The 16,101-nt window shown below is 42.8% G+C and overlaps 1 protein-coding gene across 5 annotated transcripts in view; it reads left to right on the plus strand.

Annotated features, from left to right (window-relative positions):
• Positions 1-16,101, plus strand: part of CDH4 (cadherin 4) — a 458,588-nt gene that overhangs the window by 349,905 nt on the left and 92,582 nt on the right. For all 5 annotated transcript variants that reach the window (XM_061441907.1, XM_061441909.1, XM_061441910.1 and 2 more), the window contains 2 exons: positions 3,905-4,060; positions 11,534-11,678. In XM_061441907.1, the coding sequence (XP_061297891.1) occupies positions 3,905-4,060; positions 11,534-11,678 (301 nt within the window). The remainder of the gene's footprint in view (positions 1-3,904; positions 4,061-11,533; positions 11,679-16,101) is intronic.

Consider the following 16,101-nt stretch of genomic DNA (forward strand, 5'->3'; position numbering starts at 1 on the left):
CTACAGCCCCCCACTTCACTGTTGGGCTGTAAGGCCGCTGTGTCCCTGCTTGCCACAGACAAGGGGAGATCTGGCAATTCAAGTTGAGTGCCCGGCTCTGCTGCAGGTGCCCTCTGTGGCTTTGGTGGCCAGTCCTGCAGTTCCCAGATGGTCCATTTATATGTTGTCAGTGTATGTGAGAGTACTTAGCATCCCTCCTGCCTGGAAAATTTCACCTGTTTTCAAGAGATAGGATCAGGGGGTCACACCTTCCACTATAAATTGCCTTTTGATCTGGGACACTTTCCCTCGTCAGTGTAAAATCCACTCAAAGCTCTGTCCCAGAGGTGGTTTTAAGAGAATAAAAGCAGCTTTACAAGCAAATTCCTCTTACAACAGTCATCAGCCATCATCATTTATCCTGCACACCATACACAGTGTTGTACCATGCCTGGCTCAAGGGTCCAAGGATTCTTCAAGTAAAAAATGTATAAATGTATCTAAGGAAAACTGTTCTTCTGCCATCTGTTCTGAAACCCAGAACCCTGCATACCTCTTGTCTGCTTTCTAAAAGGAAAGAAAAACGAATTTAAAAAAGCATGTCTATTTTGCCCATGTAATGTGGGTACGATACCATCTTCTCACTTCCCGGACATAAAGGAAGGAAAATGCAACTCTGCTCAACCAGAAAATTCTCCAACCAGTAATTCTTTTCTCCTGATCTAGTGAGCTCCTGGGGAATTGCAAGGGGGAGGGGGGGTATTCTTAATATTACTATTATTATGGTAAACTGCTCCAGGAATGGTTTCAACAAAAGAAGTAAACCTTACGTTGTATTCAGATAATGTACTTAACTTCTCAACAAGATTTACTAAATTGCGCGCTGGGAATTATGCAAATGAAACATTTGGTCAAAATGTTGCAGGATTACTGGGGGAAAAAAAAAAGAAAAAACACCTTTTTTTAAAAAAATCTCATTAAGAGTGCTAAAATTGCATGTTCTAATATCAAACACATGTGCCTTTGTGTGATGAATATCTCACTGGTAGTAATATGTTCTATTACGTTCCCTGCTCCATTGTCAGTGGTCTTTGCAACTTTCGGTGACAAGTGCTACTCCTTATATGTTTTTTTCTGAACACTTCACATTGTTGTATTCTTACTGGAAGTGGAATTAAGTACAGGCAACGGGCAAACCATTGTAGTATGATGGCAATTAACAGCAAATAATGAGCCATTGCTGAATATTTGCAACATATTTCTGCCTGTCTTTGTTTTGCTCAATGCAGTATAATTAGCTCATGGATTTTTCTTAGTATGACTGGGAAAGTTGTGTGGGTCTTATGATATAATTCATTTCCTAGATCTGTAATGATTTACATACAGACAGCTTAGACCCTATTAATGCTAATAAAAGTGCTGCAAGGACATCCTGTAGCATACACTATTAAATTGTACATAGCTTTCTTAGAGAGCTTCTGTTTATTTGCATTTCCTGAAAATAAAATATAGTGCCTTTAGCACTGAATATTCAAATCCAGCCTCCTTTTCCCTGTTCCTGTCCCTCTCTATGCATTTCTAATGCTTCTATCACAATGGGATCCGAGTACTATATGCAACAGGAAATAGAGCAGAAAAATGTCCATGAAGAAGTAAGTGGCTCTCCCCTTCTGTGATTCAGGTTAAAACTGCTTACATTTTAGTTCCTTGAAAAGAAACTGGTGTGCTGTTTGGTGCTTGTGCTCATTACAGCCACAGTTAAGCCAGGCTGGGGCTTGGGGCTGGCAAGACCCTCCCGTCTCCTGTGCTTCAGTGAGCAAAAAGGCAGGAAAAGTGCAGAGACCTTGGGTTTGGTTTTCTTCTCTTTTTCTTCCACCTTTGTTAAGGAAAAACTTTGTTAAGGATGGAGGGCTGGTTTTATCCTAACATGTTACAGGTCCTTTGGAGCTGTGCAGACACACAGCAATAGACAGACCCACAACTGTGTGTCCCATGTTACGGTTTCTAAGATGGGAACCCCACACTGGCTCAAACCTGGAGGTCCAGCAGTGGCTTCCTACATTTTCACTTACCTTAGGCCTAGCTACAAGTGTGTTCAGGGTGGGTTAGAACTTGAACTCCCTGACTTGAGCTATGCATTTGCCGCAGACATTCACTGAATTCAACTTTCAGGCCTTTCCTCCTGGCAGGTTGAAAGCTGACTTTCTGAAATGGGGGCTGTGGACTTCAGTTGTTGACCTGTTGTTGCCATCGTTAAAGCACAGTTGTACAAGCAAAGTTTGATTTTAATACACTCTTAGTCACCCACAGATTTGCTAATGAAAATTGGATTTGTTCATGTCTACTTGGGTCCCTATTACAGATATCCCCTGGGCCCCACAAAAACCTGTATAAACCATTGTGTGCATCATGAGGGCACTTTCACAGTGTCCCCAGTACCTCTTTTAAGTGATTATACCAGTGTAAGTCCAATCTGTTTTTCTTGGTACTAACAGCCTAAAAAGGAGTGAATCCTGTAGAGAAGAGACAGATGAAACTGTCTCCATTCCCTGACCTTCAGCTCCAGAAGTGTAGGTGCAGCACGAATCAATCCTGGCAGTGTCTAGTAATAACTGACATTATTAGCTGTTAACAGGAACAGACTATTTGGTGGAGGCAGTACAAAGAACACAGTGGACAAACTTGGTAATGATCAGGACAAAGGCATCAAAGGAGATTCGCAAGCCAGGGGACCTGATATTATTCTGCACCAACACATTCAGTATCTTGTCAGCCTCCCGCATCAGGAGAGGAAGAAATAGCTGTAGGTCACATATAGAAGGAGTGCAAGAGCAGCCCACAGTCCCATCCCAATTCCTTTGCCCAACAAAGCAAAGCCTCCTCTTCTCTTGGGAAATGACCTTCACTCCCCAAACTGGGGCTGTTTGGGGATTGCACGAGTCTCCTGCATCACACTGAGGCCACTCGGACTCCTCCAAGCTGCTGTAGCAGAGATGCTAACATGCAAGGTTTCTATTATCTTCCCACTACTTTGTTGTATTCATAGACCCATTGGGGAAAAATTTATGCACGTCACTTTTACACTGCCAAGACAGTTTGTGATGGTGCGGGGGGTGGTAATTTATTTGTACCTTGCACTTTCAGGAATAGTCATGCTGTTGCAAGAACTTCTTTCAGCATTTGATCAGAAAATTAAATTTGGGTTTAAAGAGATAGTCGGGGTTGCTAGGACAACGTATTAACCTCCCTGTTTTATTTTCTGCGCTCTGTATCCAAGGTTCATGTAACTCATCATGCTGCATTCCGTTTGTGGTGGTGTTCTCAAAGTATGGGAGGGAAGGGGTTTCAAAAGCAATGTGCCAAGCACACATTTCCTCAACAAATAGCCACAGGAAGTGGTACCATCCCACTGACATTCCTGGCCTTGTCAAGCCAGCAGATTTGGACAAAGAGGGAGCGAACAGCCCCAGTTCTCCAAATTTCATGGGCATATTTATGTGCAGTCACAGGGACTGAGAAAGAGGATGTGGGATCTTGCAGACAGCATTTTCGGAAGTGATTAATGCCTGGGAGGCTCCGGGTATGGCTGAACAGTTTGGACACTTTAAGGTGCCTGAGGTTTCAAGAACATCTAAACAGCATTTTTTTTGTGCATATAGGTTCTTCCCCATGCTAAGACAAAGAGTCAGAATTTCAGTGGTTCCTAGAAAATCGTCATGAATAAAATAAGAGAAAAATAATTGAAAATATGTAGAATATACTTTTCCTGGCTTTTCACCAATTCTTTGCCATACAGCTCACTTGTCAAAATTGACAGCAGCATTACATTTATGCAGCTTTCAGGCTCAGATCTTTAAAGTTGTTTAAACATCCATATGGCTTTTGTCCCAAAGTTATCGATTGCTGTCTTTGTTATTTCATCCAGATTCGTTCCGATAAGGACAAAGAGATCCATATCAGATACAGCATCACTGGAGTGGGAGCCGACCAGCCACCAATGGAAGTCTTCAGCATTGACCCTGTGTCTGGCAGGATGTATGTGACTCGCCCGATGGACAGAGAAGAAAGAGCTTCCTACCATGTAAGCATAAAACTGGGTTCACAAGCTCACAGTGAAACTGTAGCAGCATTGCTGGGGTCAAGGAGGGACACGCAGCTTTGAGAAGACTGGGGTTTTTGTTCAACATCAGAGCCCAGATCGCAGTTTGGACGGGCTCCCTGTTTCAGCAGACCTGAGGAGCTGACTGCACAGGGGTGCCTGGGCTTAACTGACAGTGCGAGTCTCTGTCTCACTCTGCTGGAGCAATTGTGTGTGTGTATGGAGACGCTGGCTTTGTTTCTGCTTTCTGTTAATGTAACCTGCTAAATCAGCCAAACCAGTGCAAATTGGCATTAAACTGATGTGCTTTTCAGACAGAGGCATTTCTTTAAAGTGGTGCAACTTCACACTGTTTTTTAAATCCATGCAAGTTTATGTGCAGACCAAAACCCCCAAAACGATGAGAAGCCGGTCTCTGTGTTAGTATGCCTTGAGAAAATATTAATTTAAGAATCATTTACTGCAGTTAAACAGGCAATAATTGATATAGTCATTTTTCATTTTAAATCACTTGGAGTTGTTCAGGCAGTATGATGGGGGTGTGTCAGATAGGTTTTTAAATATGCAGATAGGCTAATATTAAATATGAGGAAATTAATTAAGATTAATTACACTTAAAAGTGGCACCTCATGCTAGTTCATAAAATGCTCTACCTGCAGAATATTTAGAGTGTAATTGGCCGTTATGTTTTGATATAAATCCTAGCCCCTATATTGCACAGCATAATTGCACAGCAGGTACAGTCCTGCAGATTGCTAAAAAATATGTTGTACTTTGCATGCTAGCCCTGCAAAATCTCAAGCACTTCCTGCATCTCCGCTTTAGTTCTCTCCTGGAGTGGTTGTGAAAGGTTGTTTCATGTATTGCTTTGTATCAGCATTAGCCACATCTGTCTATCTAGCCACAACGGCATCATAATAGCCCTTCCCTGGGATGTTCTAATGTCAGTGAAGAGGTGCGGGTCACTTCCAGTGACACCATATTTCTAACTGCACCGTCAGAGATGCACATTCTGACAGCTTTATCATGTATCCAGTTAACCGTGTTGACACTGCTCCTGGACTGTGGTGGAAGGATAAAGAAAATAGATTACCTCTTTAGTTGGGTGGAAAAAGAGATTTCCCCTGGGTAAAAGAAGATCTGAAGGAAAATTATCTTCTGTGAGCAAGAACAATTATTTTGCTTGTTGTGCCTAGGAAAATATGAAGAGAGGTTGTTTTGAAAAAGGAATGTTTGAGATACAGCGTGTGTCATCTCAGCACTGTTGATATTATTTCAGCAGTGCCAGGTTATTATAACAGTGTAGTCAGTAATACAATACTCAAGTTAACACTTCTGATGGAGCCACTGTGATTTCTACTGTGAGACACTCTCAGTCAAAAACATAAGATGAAAAAGATACTGTCCTCCATAATAACAAATCATGTGTTCCCTAATAACAAACTTAACCTTGTGGTTATAGTGAATTCAGTAAACTTAATTCTTGCCTTGGCAAGGGTGGCTGGATAAGTGTGCCTCATATGCACTGCAGGACTTCCAGTCTTTTCTATTCCTTACAGAAACCTTGAACCAGTGACATCCATATGTAAATAAGCATATTCACTCCCTGAAGGTTACAGGAAAACGTAGCTTATAAAGTAACTGATAAGTATGTTGTGAGACCTTATAGACAGGACTAGTGAGTGATAGAGCATTTTATTAGCAGAACAGTAGAAGGTGATGGGGAACATTTTAAGCCATGGCTGTAAACAACCTTTAGATCCTTCAGCCTCAGTAGCAATGGATTGATGATTTATTGAACCAGCAACTGTTTATTTGAAAACCCTTTATAAAGCATTTATAAATATACCATGCACAAAACAGTGACTCCCTAGTGCAGAAATTTAGAATAGCAATGAACCGTCCTAGAGACCGGAAAAATTAGGCCAGCTTCCAGAAAGAAGATAGTGTCCAAAGTGTTGGTTGTTGCAAGTTTTGGAAAGGTAAGGAAATTATGCCACTTCATAGCTGAGTATCTAACTGAAAGGAAAGACAAACTGGGAACCAGACTTATACGGAGTAATGGAAGACAAGTGATTGAGGTGTAGGCTTGGATGTGAACTGTAGAGCTTGGCCATTCATAAATTGGTTTCACATCCACTGTGGGAGATTTCTTTACCTTGGATTAGAAGCCTAACTCTTCAGCTGGGGTAGAGGATGTCAGTGGAGCTGTCCTTTTACCCGGTAAGACATGAGCTTCTTGTCTGATACGGGCCTGCTCTTTTTGCTGAAGATAGATGCGTCTGTAGAGCTTCAGTTTTTCTTCAGTCCTAACCAGAATGAAGTCTTCCCAGCATCTCTGTCACTGTGTTGTCCTTGCTGTTTTCATTCCCAGGTAATCTAAAAACTAATTATAAAAAAAAAAAAAAAAAAAAAAAGAAGAATTTGCAAGTGTTTGTGAGGCTACATACAAAGAGTTCTGTTTCATTAACTCCCACATCTTCAACACATATTTTCTTATGCATAATTATCTGTATTGCTCCAGGACTACCATTCTTAAAATGCTAGTGTTTTAACTCTCCCTGCCTTTAGCAAGCCATTTGTCTGATGAAATTTACCTTTTTCCCTAAGGTGAAGCAGATTTATTCTAATTGGATCAGGAGTTCTGTAGCAGAACTTCCCCTGTTTTCAAGATCATTCTTGAACTTTTAGGGAGGATCATTCCAAGCACGATCTATGCAGAGATGTATATGCCTCTGGGACTTGCAGTGCCTTCCCAGGTGCCGTGTGTGCTGGCATTCCTGCATTAACCTCCCAGCACAATTGGCAGTGGGAGCAATCACAAATTCAACTTATTTTAGCCTCATCTGTTTTCTCGGCTGCACTACAGACTGAGTACAAACTCCCCAGGGACCTTGCAGGCATCCCAGATGCAGCGTCAGCTGCAAGTATGAGCAAAGAGAAATGAGAAGGGCTTTGCAGCCATTTGCCCAACACCATGGTGTGGTGCAGAACTGCACGTGTTGCACTGAGGGATGCTGTGGGAGCTGCTCCAGCATCTTTAGTGTCTGGGGACACAGCCTTGGGGTATGCTTCCAGCACAAGCATGAGCTTGCTCACCCCCATCCTGCTGCCATCTCACTGCAGCAGGCATGTGTTGTTGCATTTCCCATTGTAGCCAGCCCTTAATGTTTATTGCATGCCAAATAAGTTTCAGCAGGTAGTAATATTTAATATGCATGAGTTCTCTTGGCCTTACTTAGCTGTGTTCCCAAAATCCCGTTTGTGCTGCTGACAGAGTTAGTGACTCTGAATGTCTTTTCTGATCTAGACACCAGCTTCATATTAAGCTGCATTTAGTCCTGGCAAGTAAAAGGCATAGTAAATTGGCAGGTTAGTTTTCCAAGACTTTCTTCAAGCTCCATTTTCAGAAGACATCAACATAAACGTTGCAGTACGGTACTCATGTAATGTCCATTATGGGGAAAGTTTGAAGCAAATCCTAATCCAGTCCCAGACACGTGTATGCCTTCAGCATCAGACTGATGAAATACCATCTCAGTAATGGCTGGAGAAGGAGGGTAATAGGCTGTTTGAAGTGCAAGAAGACAAAAAAGTTTACTAGAAATTAAGAGATACAAGAATTAATTCCAGAATTTTGAACCCGGTTCTAGTGAGTAATGCCAGCCATATGTGTCACAATACTCTAATTTGAACTTTTAATCACAATTAAGAGCACACAAATTAGGTATGACATTGTATGCTTATTGTCTTAGAGGCTCTGTCACTGATTGATAGTGTATATTTGTATTAGTAGTATTAGTGCTGAAGTAACACTCATATTTAACACAATTCACTGTGTTGACTTTGACTAACTACCTTCAGATACCACCAACCTCCAGTGTAATCAATAATCATGATACTGAATCATTTCTATGCCAACAGCTATGTTTATACTGGAAACTTCAGTACAAAAACCTCAGACTCCTGTGGTGTAGCTACTGCTGAATATGATAGCAATGATTGTCATACTTTTAAGCAATATTTGTTGAATCAGGTCAAGCAGCTCCTTGGCTGGTGTAAGCTCAGCAATGCACCAGCTAGAGATTAACCAGCTACTTGTATTTTTCAGAATCCCCTGCAAGGTATTTAATTTCATTTTGTGTATTCTTTCTCTACTCCTGTCATGTTCTCCCTCTTGGGGACAATGTAAATATTTCAAACCAACTTTATAAATGCTTCCTATGTTTCCAGCTAGACACCAGCTTCCATTTAAATACTTGTGCATGATCTGTGTCTGGCATGTGTCCCACGGCCCAGGCTGTGCTCACCAGCCTTTACACTCGTGGTTTTTCCAACTCTAAGTGATGCGTGTGTCTGACGGAGCAGAGCCATCTCTTTTTGTGCCTTCATATGCATCTGCTTTTCATCCCATCCATCATTACCACCCAAACACCCTCTTGGTCACAGGCATGGGCCATGGAGTACCACAAACTCAAACTGTCCCTTGCACAAATGAGCCCTGTCTCAACATCTGAAGAATGACTCCAGAACAAAGTGTGTTGTCCAGTTTGAGGATGCCCCATTAATTTAAAGAGTACAGCGGGAGAACAGGGGAGAAGGTGAATTAAGGAAGGGAAATCATAGAATCACAGAATGGCTTGGGTTGGAAGGGATCTTAAAAATCATCTGGTTCCAACCACCCTGCCATGGGCAGGGACACCTGTATGTATAATCCCAAATGTAACATCTGATCTGCCTTGGAGATAGAACTAGTTTCCTAGTGGACAGATTGCTCCGCTGGAGTCCCTCCTTCTTTTCTCTCTCTGCTGGGAATGGTCTCTAATGAGGAATTGTCTCTAACAAGGAAGGGCTCCCGTTGAGCCGAGTTGAGATTCAACCATCTGGCTCAAGCCTCTCTTCTCCCTCTGGTGCAATTGGCGCTGCCCGCAGAGGAGCAACGTGTTGTGGAAGGATAGGGAGGCATTGGCACATGAGAGTTGCTAAAATACCAATAGAGAAAATTCATGCCAGCAAGCACAAGAGATAAAACAAAGAAAAGTTCATTGATATCAGTCAGAAAAGGAGCAGCAGGAGAGGGCAGAGGGTGTGCAGAAAGGACGGCAGAAACACCTGCGTTGGAGGGCAGGGAAGTGCAGCTATGTACGCCCAGATACCAGCACAGTGCAGGAGGTGAAGGCGCAGGGTCTGCTGGCTGGGCCTGGGGAGTGGGCACCATCCTCCTGGCTGCCCAAAAGCCTTTAGTGAGGACACCAGTGCCTGTGTGCCCAGGCACTGTCCTCCCCTGGAGCTCAACCTACGTGCTGTGTTGGGGACTGAGGTGACACTTGTGCATGTCACCGCAGGTTTGATGAGATTCTTCATTTTGCTTATTGAAGCTTTTTTTCCTTGACTGCAGGCAGCAATGCGTTTGCGGGTACATGTGCTTGGGCAAGTGCAACAAGCAGATAGATGTGCATTGCTGAGAAACCCCTTACTCCTGGAGCTTTCAAACAAAAGCTTTCAAATGTAATTAAAAATTTGCAGGGGGAGAGTCAGATCTGAGGGGGGAGATACCAGCTTTGCTCTCCGCTTTATCTCTGAATGGAACCGTTCCTGCTGCTGGAAATGCAGCAAGAGAGAGCCCTGTGCTGCCTCAGTTTGAAGATAATAACTTTAATTTTAGCTCCGAATTCCTTTTTTTTCTTTTTTTTTTTCAAAGGCAGTCTGACCTCTGACTGGTAAAGTTACTGAATTGCTCCATCTGACGTGATGAGGGGTAGCTCAACAGGTGAGAGCTGAAGCAGTTTGTATGCAGGCAAGAAATGCAGGTATTAAGAGCAGTACAGGTCGTGAAATACAAATTATGTATCCTGTATAGAAAACAAAGCCAGACTTCTTCGTCTTTAAAGAAAAAGTGATGCTTAACTTCCTTTTAAAAAGCAGTGTTTTTCTCCTGGCTCATTTCACATGGAGGTTTGTTCTCTTTGCTTGATTAAATGTTAATCCAGCCCACCCTAAGAGTGTGCAGTTTCTTTTGTTAAGCTCTGGACTTCTGAACACCGTAGATGAAGGAGAGAGTGGCATCAATCACAGGCACAGCAAGAGCGGAAGACGGAAACCAGTGCTAATGCAATTAGCACATTTATTTGTCATGCATCAGAGGAGCTGAAGCCCTCCTTGGCACAGGAGCTCCGACTCCCGGCAGCAGCCCGATGGACCAGGTTGCTGCTGGGAGGGACCAGAGGCCTTGATCCCTCTGGAGGCAGGAGCTGGTGTGTCCTCTGTGCCTCAGCCCCGCTCATCCAGCCAGCCCTTGCACCAAGCTAACATCCTCTGAAGTCTTCACCTTTCCTCCCGCCAGCCTTGCAGGATGTCACCCTACTGTCCCCAATTGAGGTGGCAGTGCGGAGGCTCAGCAACACTCACAGGTGCTGAAAGTGACAAAGAATGACAAATGAAATCTGCAGTGCTCACATCGGGTGATGCCTCTCGGCTGCCCAGCCATAGCCAGAGGCCATGCAGCCCTTTCCTCGCTTGTCTGAGCTGTTCTCTGCAGCCGACATCCTCAGCTCCATTCAGTGCACTCCATTTACAGTCGCCATCTGTTCCCTTTAATGAGAGAGCTATCAATTTTTTTCACCTGATTACTGATTGTTCCAGACTATTGTTGATTGCTTTGTTTTATTAATTACTCATTTTGACATGCTGTATCTGTCCCTTTTGTTCCGAAAACAGATGCTCTTGTTTTCGAGCATCATTACTGATGGTTATTGCTAATAAGATAAAGCCGCAGCTCCAGTTTAACTGAGGGGCTTAACACTGTGGCTCCAGTTATTCTAGTGTTTCGTCACTGGATATTTTAGTCAAGCCTGAGAAAAATATTTCTTTTTTAGTGCCACAGGGGCTCACATCATTTGAAGGAAAGGGACTTTTCTGTGTTCTTTGATGCATAGAGCAATGGGGTCCATAGCTGTTGCTGTTCCAAGAGACTGTGATTAAGCAATCAACAATACTAATGTCATTGTGAAATCACTTACTCATCCCTGTTATTGTGGTTATGAAAGGCTGCAGGTTCCCATAAGAAACTTCTCAAGTCAAACTCATTTCCTCAGTGTGTTTGGAACTAAGCAGAAGTTGCTTTTCAGCTTGTCAGACAAGGTTCACCACGTCTTAAAAATGAAAATGTAGTGGTCTATTAGCAGCTGGGGAGGTAACAGCACTGCACCAGTTGAAAGAGTTTCCACTAACAGCTGCTATTTTAAAATACTGTCTCAGTATTGTGTTAATCCTTGGAAAAACTGTCTGTGTGTGGAGTCAAAATGGAAGCCACGTCATTGCTTTCTGCTGGAATTAGATACTCAGTTCAATTTTGAGGAAGTATTTATGAGGTGAAGTCAATTCTTGCAAAACATGGTCTCATTCTGCAACAAATCCGATTGCTGATACTGTGCTTTCACTGTGCTTATTCCCAGCTCCGGGCTCATGCGGTGGATATGAATGGAAACAAGGTGGAGAATCCTATTGACCTGTACATCTATGTGATTGATATGAATGACAACAGACCAGAGTTTATAAACCAAGTCTATAATGGATCTGTTGATGAAGGCTCTAAACCAGGTACAGTTGAAAAAAAGTCTTAAAAGTTTCACAGCCATTCCAACATGAATCTGGTGTGGTGGCTTCACCTCCTCTTGAGATAGAGGGAATGCAGGAGAGGTTTGCTGTTGCTAGCTCTTTGTTGAAGGCTGTTGGAGGTGAGAACAATCTAGCTAGTGTATCTATCTTTCTCTAGATGCAGAGAAAGTGCAGACTGGGGTAAGAGTGAACCTGGATCCTGGTGGTTCCTTCCTAGATGTGGAATTTGCAAAAGCAGCAGTTTTGTAGAATAATGCTCTGTGTTGCCATTCTCACGTGTTCAGGGTTGTTAGTTTAACTAGAAAGTGCTGACAGCCAACCTGGCAGTGGCCGTTCCCTGACCTTGTGCCTGAAATGCTGAGTATCTGCCTCTATGATACTTAATCTCGTCATTTGCTAACTCAGTATCTGGTATCCACTCCAAAGAGGTCTCTGTGAAGGTGTGAAGATAATCCTTTCTTATCTGGGGCCAGATGGAAACCTGTTGAAGTGGGAATGTTCCCACTGAAATAGTTGATTCACCCTCCACCCTGTGGACTTTCTTATGGAGGCAGAAATGGGGGAAAACAATTTGTGGGTGAAAAATTAGTGAGGGAGTAAGCTATATGCAGAATACAAGTGATGATTTTTACATGACCATGTTTATATTCTTGGAAAAATACAGTTATAAGGGTCTTTCATGTTTTCTTTTCAACTATATTGTTGATTTATTATTTAAGTGCAGTGTAACCTTGCAGTTTCCAATATTGGTAGCAGGGTTGTTTTAGCTTATTGCTAAGCATAAGTAATCTGAGCATATTCATTCTCAGAACATAAATTATACTGTGAAAACTGTCAGCAGTACAATTGGAAGCCTCCTGAAATCAGAGGCAGATTTTTCCAAGGTAGATTTTATCCTCAGTTGTTTGTTGGCTGAGGGGGTTGAACCCCGTCTGACATTATTTGGTGTCAGCAAACATTTATCACGGCTTCTCCCTCGCCTGAGGTGTCATAGGAAAGTCTCTGGGGGCCACTGGTTGTAATCAGGTGATTACAGGCATGATTGATTGTCTTTCAGCACTGTGAGGAATGGGCTACTGTGATGGCATGCAGTGGGAACAGAGCGTGATCTTATTTTTGAGGAAATAATAGGTACAGCTCCGTTCCTGATGTGCTTTGAGTGGTGATGTACTGGCTTCGAAGTGCTGATCCTGGTCCTGCCCAGCACAGGGGATGTGAGAAGTCCCTGAGCTGATGCTTCTGTTGACATCTACCTAGAGGGTTTTCTGGCTTTTGTTTGAAGGCCACTTAGGGGCATATCAGGGTTTGAAGACTGATACAACACTTCCATAACAAATCATATTTCTTACATCTTATTCTAGGACAGATCAATATTCAAAGTGTTCCCAAATGTTCTAACTAGCTCTGCTCATTTGTGTGAAAGAAGCAGTAAATTGATTGCATCCTCTTCTTGTCTGAAATCTAGATAAGCCTTTGTGCTATTAAATCAAAGTAGGATAATTTTGCCTACAAAATACTTCTGCCTCTTGCTTCTATCAGTGATTTTTGGTGTTTTGTATCTCAGGCTGGAGTGCCTGCCTTTAAGGCAGGCAGGTAGAAAGCAATCTGGTTTTATTCAAAAGCAATTACATTTGTCTTTGATGTGTTTGTTGGGTCTTGGGTTTTTTTTCCGTCTTTCCTGCTTAATCGCTGTTCTTTTAAAGGTTTATATTAGTATTGAATTGCTGTTCTTAGCTTCTGTAGATCCTCATGGGAATTCGGGTATCTGAGGCCCTCATTCCATGTACTTAGCAATAAACACGATGCTGTGTCTTTGAGAAAGTGATGGAGAGGTCACAGAGTTTCTGTGGAGGTCTGCATGCTCCTCCTTTGCCACAGAGTTCCGTATCCCTGTTCCGTATAGAGACAAGCCTAGACAATGTATTCAGCTAAGCGTAGATCTTGCAGAGATTTGGAAACATTTTTATAGTTCAGGATGCTTCAGAGGACTATAGTAACGAAGGAGGTGCCACACCAGCCGTTGCCAGAATAAAAATATGCAGCCAGAATTCATGATTATTTGTGGCACTGGTCGACAAATGAAAGACATTGCATATTCCTGGAGGTAACGGCAAAATGTGTTCAATATTGATTCAACAGTATGTTATATATGTCTATGCATCTATAAATATGTATATGCATATGTGTGTATATCCATGTATAAAGTACAAATTTGCTTTAAGCAAACTAAAAAAATCTTATATGTTCAGCATTCATTTTCCACTGTTCATTGCTACTCAACTGTGCCTGAGGACTAAAAATGCTTCCCTGGATATCCTGTACAATTGTTATTTCTCACATCTTCCATATGCCCATTTATAATGGCTGCGATTAAAAATGCAGTGTTACTCGATTACCACAGTATCTGCAAGGTTCTTCATAATTTTGCACACCTCTGATGAGAAAAGTAGTGTGTTAGAGTATCCCAGATAAGTGCTGACTCTGAGGGCAGCTAATGTGAGCAGCCAGTGATTGGGTGAAGTCAGTAGGAATTTTGCCCAGATTTAAAAAAAAAAAAAAAGAAAAGAAAACTGGGACATACGGAGCTGAAGCTCTACCCATGGAAATTTTGAAGAACAAGACCATCAGAAATATGCTGTTGAGCACAGACTAAGCAGGGTGCAGTGACCTTGAGCTGTGGGGAAAGCCCTGTAAAGCTTTAGCAGGATCAATAGAACAGATACCATTCAAAGTGAACAGGAAGGGCTCAGTGGTGCTGTCAGAGCACACCCCAGGGTAGAGGGCAAAGCACCTGGAGTGCAGGCAGGGCTATGTCTCTGAGGATGCTGCAGTACCAGAGTCAGCGTGGTCCCCTTGTAGCAGCCAGGATGCTGTGAGCTGACTGAGAGCACTGTGCCTCATCTCTGACCCTTGTAGGACAGCTGCAAATTGTTCCTGGCCATGGCAGGGGATGCAGGGTGGCCAAGGAAGATGTGACCTACTGACTCAACACTGAATAAGCCAAAAGGAGGTAGAGTGAACCAAGAAAATGCGGACGCAGGAAGGATGTGTACTCCAACCTGTGGCACAGTGTGATCCTGCTGGGCATTTAGCCTCCCACAGAAGAAGCAAGTTTGCTTTAGCCTGAAAGACAAATATCCTCCAAAAGGGATTGTCCAAGAGCTGTAAGAATTGGCAGCAAGGTGAAGAGACTCATTTGAGACAGTTTGATGGAGTTTAAGTGAAGGGGTTCCCAGACTGCAAAGTACTCAGGCTGCCTGGGTTTCCAAAGAGTGTGCTCTTTGCAGTGTGCAAGTCACCTTGAAGCAACCCTTGACAGGAATAGAAAAGAAATCATCAAGTATTATTAATTAAAATAGGTTGTTGTTGCTGGTTAAGATTATAATAACTTAACTGAAATAGTGTCTTACACCATGGCCTAGTGTTCTTGAAATCAGAAGCTCATTCTTCGTGGAGTAAAGTCCTCTGTAGTGCAAACACTTGTGTCAAAGCCTGGCCCCTGTACATCTTCAAATGTGTGCTGGCTCTTAAACTGAATTGCATTTCTTTCTCCTTTTCTGACACTCTCTGGAAAACATTTTAATGCACTTCTAGCTTATCTAGCCTAAGGTCATGCAGCTGGACAATTTAAATGTGCAAATGCAGACCCTTCCAAAAATGCAGAACAGGAATAGTGATGCAGGGTTTTCTTTTCCAAAAGACCATCTTTCTTCCTTTACTCTCTCCCTCCACGAGCTGTTTTGATTTAACACGACACTGTTTGAAAGTGTATCTTAAAAGACCGTGTTTTACTCATATTGAATAATGTTCTGCCTCTTTGAACTTTGCCTCTATATGAAGAACACAGCCAACTTTTAAAAATGCAGCTGCAAGCTCGAGCTGAAATCCCCCTGGTCCCTCTGGCAGCCTTAATCAGCAGAGTTCTCCTGGAGCTGCAGAACTTGCCTTTCAAGCACCGATAAAGCGGGATGTGTTGCACGGCTTCGCTGCCCAGCGCTGCCTGCCCTGAGAGGATTCTGCTGCCTTTTCAAAGCCCACGTCTCTGAGCTGCAGTGTGCAAGCTCCACCACCTTACAGCAGAAAGGAGCTGGGGCCTGGGGTCTACAACACCAATTACTGCTTGCTGTAAGCCCAGCCCTGCACTTGTACCTCTGAGCTTGCAGCATCCCAGGGGTGTCTGTGGGGAGTGCTGTTTCAGAAGAAATTCTACAGGTTTTGCTCAATAAGATAGAATGAAAATGCTTAGATGTAAAAGAAAAAAGGGGAATTTAATCACAAAACAAAACCATGATCGAGAGAAGTTGTTTTCTTCACTGCAGAAGCTTAGTTTTGATATAATCACCACAAAATGTACCTTATGGTAGAATGTGGATGTCTCACTTAACTGAAGCATTCAGTTCTGAAA

This window comes from Pezoporus flaviventris, unplaced genomic scaffold (assembly GCF_033815535.1).
Source record: "Pezoporus flaviventris isolate CSIRO_AGI_PZ_B2104156 unplaced genomic scaffold, CSIRO_AGI_Pfla_v1 ptg000213l, whole genome shotgun sequence".
Classification (NCBI taxonomy): domain Eukaryota; kingdom Metazoa; phylum Chordata; class Aves; order Psittaciformes; family Psittacidae; genus Pezoporus; species Pezoporus flaviventris.